The sequence below is a fragment of the Aphelocoma coerulescens genome, chromosome 10, assembly GCF_041296385.1.
Source record: "Aphelocoma coerulescens isolate FSJ_1873_10779 chromosome 10, UR_Acoe_1.0, whole genome shotgun sequence".
Lineage (NCBI taxonomy): Eukaryota > Metazoa > Chordata > Aves > Passeriformes > Corvidae > Aphelocoma > Aphelocoma coerulescens.
Window position 1 is genome coordinate 20,947,404 of NC_091024.1, and position 15,072 is coordinate 20,962,475.

General features: G+C 53.9%; 1 protein-coding gene across 1 annotated transcript; it reads right to left on the minus strand.

The window, feature by feature from the left end:
* Positions 1-1,256: 1,256 nt before the first annotated feature.
* OAZ2 (ornithine decarboxylase antizyme 2) lies at positions 1,257-14,072 on the minus strand. Its single transcript, XM_069026131.1, is given in 6 exon segments — positions 1,257-2,007; positions 3,800-3,885; positions 5,712-5,887; positions 10,540-10,620; positions 10,622-10,697; positions 13,908-14,072. Coding segments are annotated over 6 exon segments (573 nt in total). The 5' UTR covers positions 13,928-14,072; the 3' UTR covers positions 1,257-1,873.
* Between the last annotated feature and the right edge of the window lie 1,000 nt (positions 14,073-15,072).

A 15,072-nucleotide genomic window follows, 5' to 3' on the forward strand; every position in this document is an offset into this window, starting at 1 on the left:
AGGGCGGTCACAGGGCAGGGCTTGGTTCCTCCAGCTTTGCCACGGAGGTGATCCGTGTGGGAGGCAGCACCCAGGGACATCAGAGGTACCTTCCAGATTTTCCAGAGGGTGTTTCGGAATGCATTTGGTGATCTGAGAAATCCACATTTGCCCACCTTTACTTGAGGCAGGGAGGAGAGGATTTGGGACTGTCAGAGAAGCAGATGCAGTGGCACAGCCCCGCATCTTCAGCACAATAAAGAGCTCAGATCAGCCTCACCCCAGCTCCTGTGACCAGAATCCTGCACTTTTCCAGTCAATTTTACCAGTGAGGAGCAAAGTGGTTCCCATCCCCTCAGCTGCGATGTGCCAGCCTGGAGCACCATGGGGTGGCAGCAGGATGCTGGCACATGCAGAGATGCCCAGGAGGCACCGGCCAGTCCCGGGCCAGAGCCAGGGCAGCTCCAGCTGCAAGAAGGGATAAAACTGCGCCCTTCTCAAGCCAGAAGCAGCACTCAGCAGTTTTAGCCAGGGAACACCCATTCCCAAGGGCTCCTCTTTCAGGGGACAGCCCAGTTGATTTTAAACTGATGTAGGGTCTAATGCCCTGCTGGAGGGAGCAGAGCTCCTTTTGGCCCCTTGGTTTCATGGAGGGGAAGGAGGGCAAAAGAGACCCAAATTTTAAGGTGATTTATTCACACACATTCATATCCCAGCCCCACCTCTCCCAAACCAAACAATGACCATGGTGGATATGGAATGACTCAGGTCCAACTTCCAACAGAATCATCCATCGAAGGGCGAGAGCACAACAGGAGCAATCCCACAACAAGGAGCCAGGCCAGGAAGAGCTGAGGGCACGGCCCTGGGGCACATCCCCCTTCCCTGGGGCCTGTCAGACAGAGCCAGCCAGGATACAGTGCCACAGCATAGGGACAGGGCACCTCCTTCTCCGGCATGGGACAGGGCTGGGCTGAGCCACGACCTACTGCTGGCACCATGGCCCCTTCCCAGAAAAGCTCCTGGTTGGGGAGAGCATCCCAGCACCCGCCCCCACACAGCCCTTTGGTTTGGATACAGCCACTGGTGGCATCTCAAGCCTCGAGCTCATCCCTGTGGGAAGGTGAACAAGAGCAGAGGTGAGGGATTGGGGTTGCTCTGGACCCATCCTGGGTCGGAGGGTAAAGGCAGGAGCTTTTCTTGGCTCTTTGGACCATCGCAACCATCACGGTGCAGCTCAGGAAACTGCTCCTCCCAAATAAGCAGCCCCGGGTGTGTGAAGTTCATCTGAATGCCCCTTTTATTGAATGCCGTGATAGTGCAGCGGGAACATGGAACAGGGTTAAGACTGCGTAAAACAAAAGCTGGAAGAGCAACAAGTTTTCAAAAAAAGGGAAAAATAAAGGTTAGACCAGTTAAACCAGCATCGGAGTGGAGACGCAGGGGGGGTTTAATGTAGTGTTAAAGGATAAACTCGAGCGTCTCCTGCACGTACCCCACACCAAGCCAGGCCGTTTTTAAGGTCTCGAGTGGGAAATGAACAGGTGTCCCAGCTGAGCCCACACCGGGCGGGCAGGAGGCACCGACGCAGGTTGGGAGGAGTCCCCAAGGTGGTACCGACCCCAGGGCTCCCACACCACGCAGCTGCAGGGGAAGAGCTCCTATGGCAGTTCATGAACATCTTCCTTTTCCTAGTGATGATTACATGTGTGATAGATAGTTCTCTAGGCAACACGTTTCAATGAGAGTCAACTCTGGGGATACGCAGCCAATCTAACAATGAGAAATGCGCTTGCAGTCCAACAGAAGCTTGGCTTCCCTTTCCTCAGGAAAGGAGGTGGTCCCCTCTCCCCTCCACAGCAAATTGGGGTCCTGCTGGAGTCCCCCTCTGCAGCTATTCTTCATCGGAGGAAGAGCTCTGATCCAGGGGGTACACCATGAACATCACGTCCGGCCGTGACGGGACAGCGGGGTGGCCAGGCCGCACGATCTCAAAGCCCAAGAAGCTGAATGTCTTCAGGAGTGGAGCTACCAAAGAGAAGGAAATCTGTTACCACCAGGAATAATCCTCTTTACCTGTCCCTTGAGCCATGAATATCCATCCAAGTGCATGGGACACCCTCTATGAGTGCATCCAGAGCTTCCAATGCAGAGAAGCACAGCCCTCTCCAGCAGGGGTTTTTGTCTCCTCCTGTGCTCATCGCAGCTGCTCCTAAGTGTGAAGGGATTTCAGTTGTGCAGCTGAGCAGCTTTGTCCATATTTCTCCTGCAATGTTTCTTTTATCCCCTGTGAGAAACAGCAGTGGTTGGTGGTTTGCCTGCACCAGGTGCACATCCCCACTTTCCCAGGACGCATGTGGCCATCCCACAGGTTTTGTCCTGCCCCAGCATCCCCAGAGTGCCGAGAGAGGACAGAGAGCAGCAAAGAGGAACCTGCTTAGGGACGAGGCATTTGCTGTCTCCATAAGGAGGTCCTGGAGCTCAGTGGAAACTCCAGACAGCTCTGCACAGCCCGGGGTGGGACCTCAGGAAAGCCACTTTGGGTTACATGTGGGGATTCAGAGCGGGGCCAGCCCAGAAGCCCCCAGACCTCGGGGCTGTCAGATACGGTTCTGTGACGCCGTGCCTGTGTCACTGGAGCAATGGCTTCCCGTGACCTGTGACACTCACCCTGGTGCAGTGTCCCATTCCTGCGGCACCCTCGGGCAATCAGCTCCAGGACACTGAATGACCATGTAGAGGAGCTCCTGAAGGTATTTTCTGGCAGCACTGAATTTCAGCTGCATAGACAAGGACCCAGGATCTGGAGCCCTCCAGAATTCCTACAACAACCCCTGGCATTGGCTGTCCCCTGGCCCCAGCCTCTGCGGGGGCCACCTACACAAACCAGTGCTGGTGGTGACATAACAGCCAGGACTTGATTTGGAAATTATTCCTGGCATGGTAATATGGGATGATGACATCTTCCTGGGCTCAGCTCAGCTTAGCTCTACTAAGGGCCTTCATTTCGGAGAAGCCGGGGCAGCTCATGAAGCTGCAGAGTAAAATTAGAACTGGGGTTGGAGTTACTCGCCAGGATACAGCCTGAGGCTGGTGGGATTTAGGAGTGACATGTCCCCAGCCCCCCAGCTGTAATCCCTCACCCAACACGTCTATCTTTAGATCCTAATGCAGCCCCCAAAGCCATAAGCATCTCGAGCCAGGGCCAGGATTACCTGTAAGCCTGGAAAGGACAGAAGTGCCAGGAGATCTTTAAAAAGCTGATGAATTTCAGGGCAACAGGGTCTAAGTGCTTGTTTTCCATCTGATAACTCCTCCCTGGTTTCACCTTCCACATCAGAGCAGCCTGGTGCCAAACAGAGACTTCACTGCTCACCAAAAGGGGAATATTAACTGACTTTGGATGAGAAAACCCCCCAAATCATTCAGGAGCAGCTTTTTGCACCAGAGTATTTAATGGCAGGGCACCAAACCAGGTCTTATCATGGAATCCCAGATTGGTTTGGGCTGGAAGGGACTTAAAGCTCATGGAGTTCCACCCCACTGCCATGGGCAGGGACAACTTCCACTAGACCAGGTGCTCCAAGCCCTATCCAGCAGACCTGCTGGAGAAACCACAACACTCCCTTCACCCTTACCCTCCAAAAAGGGCTTATTTCCTCCACTTAGAGGAAACTATTCCTCTAAGAATTAGGCACATAACAACCCCTGCACTAGGAGGGTCCTGTGGGTCTTGCCCTGGGATTACCAAATTTCTTTACAGGTTCAGCAGCACCATGTGGGATGTCAGGAGCAAACCCGAGCGCGGGCCAGCCCTCACCTCGATCTTCTCTGCTTTTTCTGAAGCAGATGAAGACATAGTTGACTTTCATTTTTTCTTCAGCAAACTCCAGCAGTGCTGACAACCTGCCAAGGAGGGGGAAGACAAAAGGACATCAGCTCTGGGAAGTCCTGTCCTGAGGAAGCCTCTGAGCATTATCGAATTATCAACTGTTTGGATGTTTTCAGACACAAAGATTGTTTACAGCCCCCTTCCAGCGAACAATGGGTGCTGAAACAATGGGCTTCCTGCCCTGCAGATTCAAGAGCTGTCCTTGCTCCGAGTCACGACAAGTCCCTGTCCTCACAGCCACAAACACCCTCCCCACCCGTGGTGCTTTGGGACTGAAGCCTTCCTAGGCAGGAAGCGGAATATCGCAGCTGCTCCCAGGCCAGGCTGCATTCCCTGACAATGCACAGGGGGGATCTGGGAGTTCTGTGCTTTTTGGGAAGGAAAACCGCCCAGAACCGAGCTCATGGCAGGCAGAAAAGGAGAGCCAGCCATCCCCAGAGAATGTGTGTGCAGGCAAAGCCATTTCCTGAGCGCACTGGCTGCCTGGCACAGCTGCTTCCCCCTGAATCCTCGCTTCCTGCCTTTCCAGCTGGATTATTTCTGCCACCTCTTGATGGAAGCGGTGCTGCAGTAACCCCTCTGCGAGCCTCCGGGGTGGCACATGGAGCAACTGCTGTCACTTGTAACCACTGGCGCTGCCAGAGCAGTGACAAACAGGCCTTCACTCCACATCTCATTAACCAGCCGTCAGCACAGCAGCGCAGGAGATTAAATTTGCAAGGGTTCTGTTAATATGTTAATGAACTACTTTAATTATGGCCTCTCCTCGGCTGTTTCACCCAGCTAAAAATAACCTGACAAAATTGTGCTTTAAGTCACAATGACACTGGCAAATAAATCCCCTCCCAGAAGGACCCATTCCCGGGAGAGCCCAGAGATTTACGGGCCCACCGCAGAAATTACACAAACATTTATCTGGACTCAGAGTCAAATGAGACAAGTGCGAGACAGCAGCACCCCTGCCACTTCCTGAAGGTGCACAGCAGTGGGTTTTTCCTTAATTAGCTCGTGTCACCGAGGGATGAAGCCTGCTTGGAGATTTAGGCGGAGCGGATTGCTCCGCAGAGGAATCCAGCAAAGCCACATCTACGCTGCAGCGGAGACCTCTGGCACAGCACTTGGCAGGAGGAGCTGCTCTGGAAGCTGCGTTTACCCAAACTTCCCAGAGCAGAGCTGTCTGGACAGAACACGACCAGATTCTGCCAAGAGAAAAATCAGAGCTGCTGGCAGAGCCCGGCGCCAGCGCGGCAGCGCTCCAAGAGCAGATCCACCTACTGACGAGGAGAGCATCAATAGGATGGAGGGGTTTTTTCTTCCCTGAAAGAGAGGAAAACCAGCCAAGATAGGCTTGCCAAGTGGCCAGCGGAAAAATAAAATGAAAAAATAATAAAATACCAGAGAAAATCTTGTTGGCTTTCTGTAGCAAAGTATACAAAGATTCACTCTGCTCATTTATTGCTTGTTTTTCATTAGTGCTGGGACTCAAAAAATGGCAACTCATCTGCAATTACCACTGGGGGAAAATGTTCCCATGGGGGACTCTGCAGACAAGGGAGCAGAATGTGCACAAACCATGAACAGAGCTGCCATTGCACAGCCCATTCTCCCTGCACACAGCTTGGAATCCCAGGACGGTTTGGGTTGGAAGGGACCTTAAAACTCATCTCCTTCCAACCCCTGCTATGGGCAGGGACACCTTCCACTAGACCATACTGCTCCAAGCCCCATCCAGCCTGGCCTGGAACACTTCCAGGGATGGGGTGTCTGTCCACCATCACCCATGTAAGCGAAGTCCTGCCCCACAGGAGCCACAGCTGCACCTTTGGGATCCAGAACTTACCCTTCTTTGCTTCCATCAGCTAATAATCCATCAGGGATTTCCACAAAGAGGCTCTGGTTTGAGAGCACTGCATCCCAGGAGGAGGTCTTCACCTCTGTGACCTTGTACTGGAAGTGGACAATGTGAGGCTTCCCTTCGTGCACTGGGACATCTTGGCTAACAGTGATCTTCTCATCCTGGGAAAATGAAAAATGTGAAGTCCTGCACAGCCAGGGAACAACTGGAGACATCAAATGCAAAGGAATGGTCTTAGGGTTTTACTGAGGATTATGATTTTCCCTTCCCTTTTTGCTGGCTCAGGGACACACCACACAGATCACAAATCACTCAGAGTGATTTATAGCTGTGTTCTCCTGTTAAGGGAATGTAGTGTTACATATTGACATAATATTAAATTTCAGAGTAGAAGACTCCACTCCCTCACTGCCTCCCCAGCCACATCTGGTGGTGCTTCATGAACTGCCCTTCCAGGAACACAACTGGACCCAACACACTGGCAGAGCTTCTGCTGCCGCAGCCCAACCAGTTTTGGTGCCTCCCCCATCCCCACCACGGCCCTTCTGTTCCAGGAGTGACCACAAATTGCTTTCCCAGGTTTTATAACCAATGGTTTGCCTCCTGGTGTAAGGGAGGGAAACACAGAGCGCAGGGAGATTCCAGGGCCGATGTGAAGCTTGTGAGGAGGTCTTCTCCAGAGACCACAAACACACACGTCCCTCCCCAGCCCTGCCTCATGAGAATGCCAAGCATGCAGATCACTTGGGATCAGCTCAGCAGTTCCTAGAAAACAATTCCGTGGTTAAAGCTCCATTCCTTCAGACAATTCCTGCAGGCACTTGGCTTGCCCAGTAATGATTTCCATGTTCCAGTGCAAAGAGCCCCAGCGAAAGCAGCAGAGCCCTGAGTTAATGCTGTTAACTGCAGTGAAGCTGATGCGTCCCCTGTGCCTGGTGACAGCTCGTGTGTCCCTGGCCCTCACATTCACAGGCACCTGCACAGCTTTGAAGGGCAGAAGTAAAGCAGATACCCGAGGTCATGAGAGCACCTGCAGGGCCCTGTGTCCCTCCCTCCTCAGCAGGTGGGTGGGCAGTGGTTCACTCCATTGGGTCACTGGGTGAGCAACTGTCCAGCCTCCAAGTATTTTATTTTAACAGGGTGATTAATTCAGCAGCTCCTTACAAGCCTTTCCAGGCTCCTCCAGCCACTGTCCCAGTGCTTTAATTCCTATTACCTCATGTCTTAAAATAGATGCCCCTTGGTTTGACTATTGTATGACAGAGAAGCCACCGAGGACATTCACACTGGTGACAAAGTAGCACCATGTGCAAAGTGGGAGCTGCTTGGCCTCAGAAAGCAGAGCAGAGGAAGCTGCCATTCATTGAAAGCCCACAAAGCTGAGCTGAAAAACAAGTTTACACTTCATCAGAATAAATATCCTGTAGGAAATAAGTTTATTCACCGAGTTTGAAGGAAGTCTGAGTGGCTGAGTGCACCAGAAATGCACTGAGAGCTGCTCCAGTGAGGTCAGGCTGTGGCTGTAATGAAGCCAGCAGAGAGAGGCAGGGCTGAGTACAGAGGTACTTAAAAAAAACCAAATCCAAGGGACTTATGTACATATCCTTCAGCAGTGACTTCACAGGAGCCTTTATAGCTGTTGTTTTAGTGTAGAAAGTGGTTCTGTTCCAGAAAACATCCTTCTCTCCAGAAAAGCTCACAGATCGTGCTTTTCTCATGCTCACAAGACTGAAACCGGGTGAGGAAGCTAAGGAAAGCAGGCTGGGATTGACATGGGAGGTGTGCCTTTGGGTGGGAACACTGGCACTGCCACAGGAAGGGAAAAGCATTCTGAGCCATTTGGTTCAGAACCTCCTTGTCACCAGAAATTATGCCCAGTGCTCTAAACCCAGTGAGGTTGTTCCACTGAAACCCCCCTGTGACCGCCTAGGAGCCAAAGACAGCACAACCACAGGGATTAACAGAACCAGTTCCCCTGGTTCAGTGGGAATTACATTTACACAGCCTGGCTGGGGCAGCTGACACTTTATTTCTAGGCATCCAAACAAGAGATGCCGGGGAAGAGAAGGGCTCTGTGGGCTGCTCCTGTGAAGCAGCAGCAGCAGCCCAGAATTCTTTGGAAGCTGCTCAAAGCAAAATCCTGTTTACACAACAAGCACTCGGTTTTAGTTCACCCTGGAAAAATCCCCACACAGAATCTCCCTGCCATGTTCCTGTGGACAAAACCCCCTGCCACCAGACTGAATTTTACCCAGCTGCCCAAACCCTGGCTCCCCAGCCCTCCGGCTCCATTTCAGCAACACAAAGTCACGAGGACCAACTTCCACTTGGTTCCAATTCACTGAGCCCAAGATTCTCCAGCTCTGCTCCGCTCCTCAGATGTCCCAGGAAGGACAGGGGGAGGCCCTGGCGTGTTGGCAGGGTCAGAAGGAAGGATGTTATGATCCACCCTGGCCAAGTGGCTGGAGAAAGGCGTGGAAGCACCGGCTGCTGGCATGTGCTACACCTGCAGCCTCCTGCCAAGTCTGCCAGCCAGGGCACGTCTCAGCTGCTCACTGGGCACTGTGGCATTCCCAGCTCCAGCAGAGCTCCCCGGATGGAGGGCTGAGCTTTAAGTCTCTTAACACAAAAATGCCAGCACTTACAGGGAGCCCCAATTTATAGCAGCGATGTATCCGAGTGCTGCGTGCGCCGGCAGAGGCAGGCGTGCTCGGAAAGGTCATCCCTGGGACTGGAACAGCTGATACAGCTGGAAAAAGGACTTAAGCTTCTGGATCCAGATGCCTTTCCAGGTCATGCTGGTGGCTGCTGGCTGCAAAGCTCAGGCTGCTGTAACTACAGCACTGCCAGACTGAGTGGGTGACCAAGGGGGCAGACAGAGCCCTGTAACCCCTCTGAGGTCTGACACACCTCAAATCCTGGAGTCAGTTCTGTGCCCCTCATTCCAAGACAGACATTGAGGGGCTGGAGCATGTCCAGAGAAGGGAACAGAGTTGGGGAAGGGTCTGGAGCACAAGTCTGATGAGGAGCAGCAGGGGGGCTCAGCCTGGAGAAAAGAAGGTTCATGGGGGACGTTCTTGCTCTCTACAACTCCCTGACAGGAGGGTGCAGCCAGGTGGGAGTGGTGCTCTGTTCCCAGGGAACAAGGGATGGGATGAGAGGAAACTATCTCAACCATTTCCAGGCCAGGGAAGGTTGCATCTTAGGGAGAATGTTTTCTCCAAAAGGACTGTCCAGCCCTGGCACAAGCTGCCCAGAGAAATTCTGGAGTCACCATCCCTGGAGGGATTTAAAAGCCCTGTGGATTCGGCACCTGGGGACATGGGTTAGTGGTGAACATGGCAGTGCTGGTGGAACAGTTGGACTCAATGACCTTAGAGGGTTTTTCCAACCCAAACGATTCCATGATCCTTTGCTACAGAAGGGGCTGATTTTCTGATAGATTCTGCTAGTTTTCTCAAGCAATAAATCCAGGAAGAATTCCATCCATATTTCTGGGATGCAGTTATCTGGATGACATCCCCCCTGCCTACACACCACTGCCAAAATCTGTGCAAGTTGAAGGCTGTACTGGAATCAAAGACTCCAAAGTCGCCAAACCATGATTCCTCCTCCATGCTGAGCCCATTTTCTGCCTCTGGGCCTTGCCTGGTGCACACATGAGGCTTGGCAAAGCTGGCTGGCAGGAGTTCCCATTTCCCACCCAGAGGGGAATTAACTACTTGTTCTGAGCCCTCTTGAAGCTATTTTTGTACCTTCTTTCTGTGACAGGAAACCCATTGTGCTGCTTCTCTGGAGTCTGTACCCCCCAAACATCTGTGACAGTTCACCTCGAGCATCAAACTGATGGGATCTTGTCACTGGAGGCTCAGAGGTTGCCATTTTGCAAGGGAAGTGGGTGAGAAAAGTGCTGAAAATTCACCAAAGGTAACTCTGAAAGCAACCATGAGGTCTGTGATTCTCTCAGCAACTCCAAGAGGAGACTCTGGGAGCTGTGGCCCAGAAGAGTCTGTATCTTTTCATCACGTAACATCTGTGTGCCACCCACGGGTTAATTAAAAATCAGGTCTAACGCCTATGACAACACCCCTGGCTCAACAGCCAAATTTGCAAGATGAGCATAAATTCAGGCTGCCTCATCTAAATGGAAGGGCAGCCCTTGTCCCAGAAAGGAGACAGATGTGAGCCAAGTCACACAAGTGCCAATTACTCTACAGGAAGGAGCAGCCAGGTCTCCTCATTCGAAAGGAAAGGTCCCGTGGAATGAAGAGGAACACAAAATGAGAGAGCTGCAAGCCTGCAGACACAAAGCCTTCCCGATCTTGCCCTGCCTGTGGTCATGTTCCAGAGGCACCCCTGCCTGGGAGCTGGATGGCTGCCTCTCCCATCTGCACCTCGGTTCAGGCAGCCCCCAGGCCCCGACAGCTTCACCTTCCGGAGCAGGGCGCAGGAAGGCGCTTACCAGCCCTACCCTCACTGCATTTCACCTTTCTGCCTCCCGCTTCCTCTCTCTGCCAGACATTTCAGAAGCCCTTTCATGTTATGATAATGTGGGCTCTGTGTACAATAGCTGCAGCAGGGCCCAGGGGACAGGCTGGTGAATGATCTGCTGCACAATGGTCTCTCATTTCTTAATAAACAGGTGATATTTAAGCAGGAGAGACCTGCTTGCAGCTCAGTCTCTGAAAAATTACCTGTTCTCCCACTTATTATCTTGGAGTTCTTTGCATTTACTCCCATCAGACTCCGAAAGAAACTGAGCACAGCTGTAACACAGGTACAAGTCAATGTACAGATGTTAAATCTTTCTCACCTTATATATCAGAGCTGAAAGAGAAGGATCCCTGCCACCCCCTCGCCCACCGGGGATCTTCGACAGTGGGTGAGGGGCATCAGGAGCACCACAGAGGCCCTGGAACGATGTGCCTGCAGCACTGCAGCTGGGGACAGTTACTCAAAGGTAAAATACTACTGCAAGAAAAAGAGAGAGCACCAGGTTACATTAGCAGGGATCACATTTCAGAGGCTCCAGCTTCTCAAACCCCCAAACAATTTGTATCCCTGCTCCTCCACAGCACCCAGATGGCAACATCGAAACCACCCCCTGCCCCAGTGGCACTAGAACCCAGCGTGTTTTGTTAGGAATGGAGGAGGGGCTGGAGCCAGGAACCCAGAGAGAGTGCTGAGCAACCTCATGCTAATAAGGGAGGCCTGGAAGGCTGCCAGGAGCAGATGGCTGGGAACACATGACCAGATGAGCACACATTTTCTAGAGACAAATATCTACAAATAGATCAACAGGGCCCAGGAGGAGAAGGTTTAAGTTTCACATTTTCAGACCCAGGAGGAGTGAAAGGATCGGTTCTTCAAACGCCTTCAACACGCTCCACAATGTCCACGGCGATGTTTTCACACACACACGAAATGTCATGCAAGCATCCTCCACCCCAACCCTAAAAACTACAAGTTCACCCCACAGAGCTACTTTGAACAGCAAGAAAACACATTTCCCTTGCAGTTTCCAAGTTTGTTTGGAAGTCCTACACACGGTCTTCCAGGATCGCTTTGGACACAGGCTTTAATACCTGCTCCAGCTTTTAGGAAGCTCATCAAAGCAAATTATTTTACTTCTGGAGCCTTGGTTCCTCTCTCAGCACCACAAGAGCTCTGTGCTGAGGCTCGGCAACGTTCCTCTAGCACAGCCTGCAAAAGCCATGCAGGGAAACCAGTCCTTCCCCAGTGCTCCTGTTATGAAACACACCGGCACAAAGCTATGGAAGCACCACCAGAACAACGGGTGAGGGAGGGTTTTCATGAGCACGGAGTGAGGAATGAGGCTAAAGTGGATAAATTCTGCAGCTGTACTGACAACTCACTGTCTGTCCTGAAACTTCTCACTTGAGCTGTTCTCAATGCAGAGTTTTTCCACTCTAATCCCTCTCCACGAGGCAGACAGGCTTAAGTATCCAAACACCAAGTAAAGATCAGCACTGTCAGAACCACCTGAGATGCCTAGAAACGTGGAATCAGACTGGTTTGGGCTGGGAGGGACCTTAAAGCCCATCCAGTTCCACCCCCTGCCACGGGCGGGACACCTTCCACTACACCCGGTTGCTCCAAGCCCCATCCACCCTGGCCTTGTAACTTCCCTGTGCCAGCTGCAAAAAAACTACTAAAATTTGGCATTTCTGAGTGCCAAAAACCTAACTCACGAAAGCACAAGGCAGAATTCGCCACGGATCTCTGCTCACCACCTACCACCAAAACCATCTTTCTACAGGAAACACTAATACTCTTCCTCCACATATTCCCTCCCCCAGGTTCGCTAGACGGGGCTCTGGGGCAGCATTCCCATGTGCTAGAGCAGGGACTTCTTGAAGAAAAGGCAGTTTAAATACACCAGGAGACGTCTGGGGGCAAAGCCCGCTGTTCTGTGCTGCCTGGTGTGCCTCGGGCTATCAATGGGCCAGTGTGTGTTCAGTAGTAGTGGATGTCGAGAGGATGACAAAGCACTTTGTGCCGTCCCCACCCCCAGAAAGCTGTTGGCAGCTTTGTTATTCCCTTCCCTCCTCCCTCTACCCTCCAGCCAACAATGTACTATTGATAGCTCTTTCCAACTTGCGGCCAAGGCATCGAGAAGCTGGATAATGAAGTGGAGTTGTGGGAAAAAAAAAAATTAAACAGAGAGGCAGTTTTCATGCAAAGCAGCCCAAGACACTTCCCAGTTTCACTTCCTCTGGCACATGCAGAAGTCAAAACACCAGCCCCCTTCGGCTGCTGCCTGCACGTCCTGGCCCAAATCTGCACACCTCCACTCTCCCCCCCCCAAAATCAGGGTCCCTGCATGCCACCACTATCCCCCCCAGGATAAGGGCTCTGAGAGCAGCACCCTCAGGGGAGAGAGTTCGTGTGGGGCACAGATTAAAAGGGCTTTTGCTTTCTCCAGCTGTGCTTCAGCTCCCTGGGAAGAAATTCATGCAAACACCCGACAGCGTCTGATCCCTTCATGCATCCTTGTGCAAACGGCAACTCTCCCTGAGCCCTGTTTATTGCTTAAAAGTTAGGTTTGTGCTCCCTTCTGATGTCTCTCCTCCTCGGAGAAGCTGCTTTCCTGCAGCTTGGTTGAAATTAAGATGCATTTAGATCACCAAGGCCTTTCCCTGGAGAGACTCCTCAGTAAAAGCTGCTCGGCTGAGCCGTGCCCGAAAGGGGAGCTGCAGGCCGGTGTTGCGCTCTCATCCCGCGGGTGTAATTTTAACTCCCTAAACTCCCAGCGATCCCAGCCCCGTGCCCTGGCCCTGGGAAGTGCAAAGGGCAGCTCGGCAACTTCAAAACCCCATCACAGCTGTTCCTAGGCAGCCCCGGCACCCGGAGCCAGGCTGGGATTACCACCAGCACATCGGGGGTCAAAATCGGCACATTTCCTTGTGTTTTAGGGGTTTTATTTGTTTTGAACACTTAGACCAGATGGAAGAATCGACAGGGCTCCCCTGACGTTGGAGAAATGACTGTTTTGTTCGTTTTCCTTTCTGCCCCTTCCCAAAACAGGCACTGGAGATGCAGCTGCATAACAACAACAACAACAACAACAACAACAACAATAATAATAATGCTAGACACATATCCAGGAGCCCGATTTGAGGAGTAAATTGTAAACAACCATCTGATGAACACAGCACAGCTCAAGCATCTCCCACACAGACAGCGGCCAAGAACCAAGGCTGCTCCATACGCATCCTCTGTGCTCTTATCGGCGACAGAGGCGCAGGAAATGACACTCTGGGGACTCTAAACAAGGAACAGACACACGACATAAATCGGTCAGCTGAGAAAAATACAGAGATCCTGCAAGTTCGTGCCTGCTGACACCCAACCTGCCCGGAAAAGCCACCTTTCTGCAGACAGGGAGAGGTGCGGGGGGTGCGGGAGGGAGCGCTCGGACCCCGCCGCGGCGAGGGCTGCTCAGAGAGAGGTGCTCAGGCCCCGGCGAGCCCAGACCCACCCACGGGAGGTTCCTCAACGGGGAAGCGACGCCTCGATGAGGATTTTAACCGGGGAAAGGCGGAGCGGCCTCCCCACGTCCCGCGGCCTCCCCGCCGCCTCAGCGCCCGCCCGCGCCCCCGGGCCCGCCCGCGGCCGCCGCGCTGAGGAGCGACGGAGAGCAGGGGGCGCGCCGCGCACCTGTCCTGGGTGTTTATCATCCTGGGCTCGCTCCGGTGCGGCTGCGGTCGCTGCTGGCGCTGGTGCCCGGCTGTGCCCCGGCTGTGGCCCGGCTGTGCCCCCGCTCCGCTCCGCTCGGCGCCGCGCTCCGACTGACCCCGCGGGCCCGCGCGCGGACACGCCCCCCACGCCGCGCGCGCCCGGCCCCGGCCCCGCCCCCGGCCCCGCCCCGCGGCGCGCGGGCAGCCCGGGCACGCGCCGCCCCAAACAAAAGCGCGCGCCCGGCCGCGCCCCCGCCCCGCCCCCCGCGCGTGACGTCACCGAGCCGCGCGCGCGCGCCCTGCGTCCCTGGAGGGGGTGAGGGGAGCGCGCCTGAGGCGGCCGGTGGTCCCCGGGCTCCCGGTGACCCACAGGGCCCCGGTCACCCCCTCGGGCTCCCGGTGACCCACAGGGCCCCGGTCACCCCCTCGGGCTGCCGGCTCTCCCCGGGCTCCCGGTGACCCACAGGGCCCCGGTCATCCCCTCAGGCTCCCGGCTCTCCCCGGGCTCCCGTTTATCTCCAGGGTCCCGGTTCTCCCCTCAGGCTCCCAGTTCTTCTCGGGTTCCCCGTTCTCCCCCCACACCCCTGTGGGGCAGGTCTCAGGTAGCCCCAGGCCGGCGACCTGGGCTGTGGGAAGTGACAAGGCCCAGGCAGGAGCACGGGAGGAGGTGGTGGGAGAAGAGGTTTGGGAATAGGGCCGAGGAATGAGCAGCCAAGCACTGGTGGAGCCACACAGAAGAAGCCACTGGTGCAGAGTTAAGAGATTGGGAAGAGATTCCTCCCTGTGAGGATGGGCAGGCCCTGGCACAGGGTGCCCAAAGCAGCTGTGGCTGCCCCTGGATCCCTGGCAGTGTCCAAGGCCAGGCTGGACGGGGCTTGGAGCAGCCTGGGATAGCGGAAGGTGTCCCTGCCCATGGCAGAGGGGTTGCAGCTAGATGGGGTTTAAGGTCCCTTCCAACCCAAACCGTTCCCTCACAAAATGATTCTGTATCCTGCTTAAAGTATGTTGCTGGTGCATAAAATGTGGCCTGGGATGCAACAGGCTTATAACCCAGGTAAGTAGGAGCCGGAGTATGGAATGAACACACGGATAACAGAATGTGGAGCTGCCCATGGCAGGGTTCTGCAGGGGCTTTTGGTGAGCAG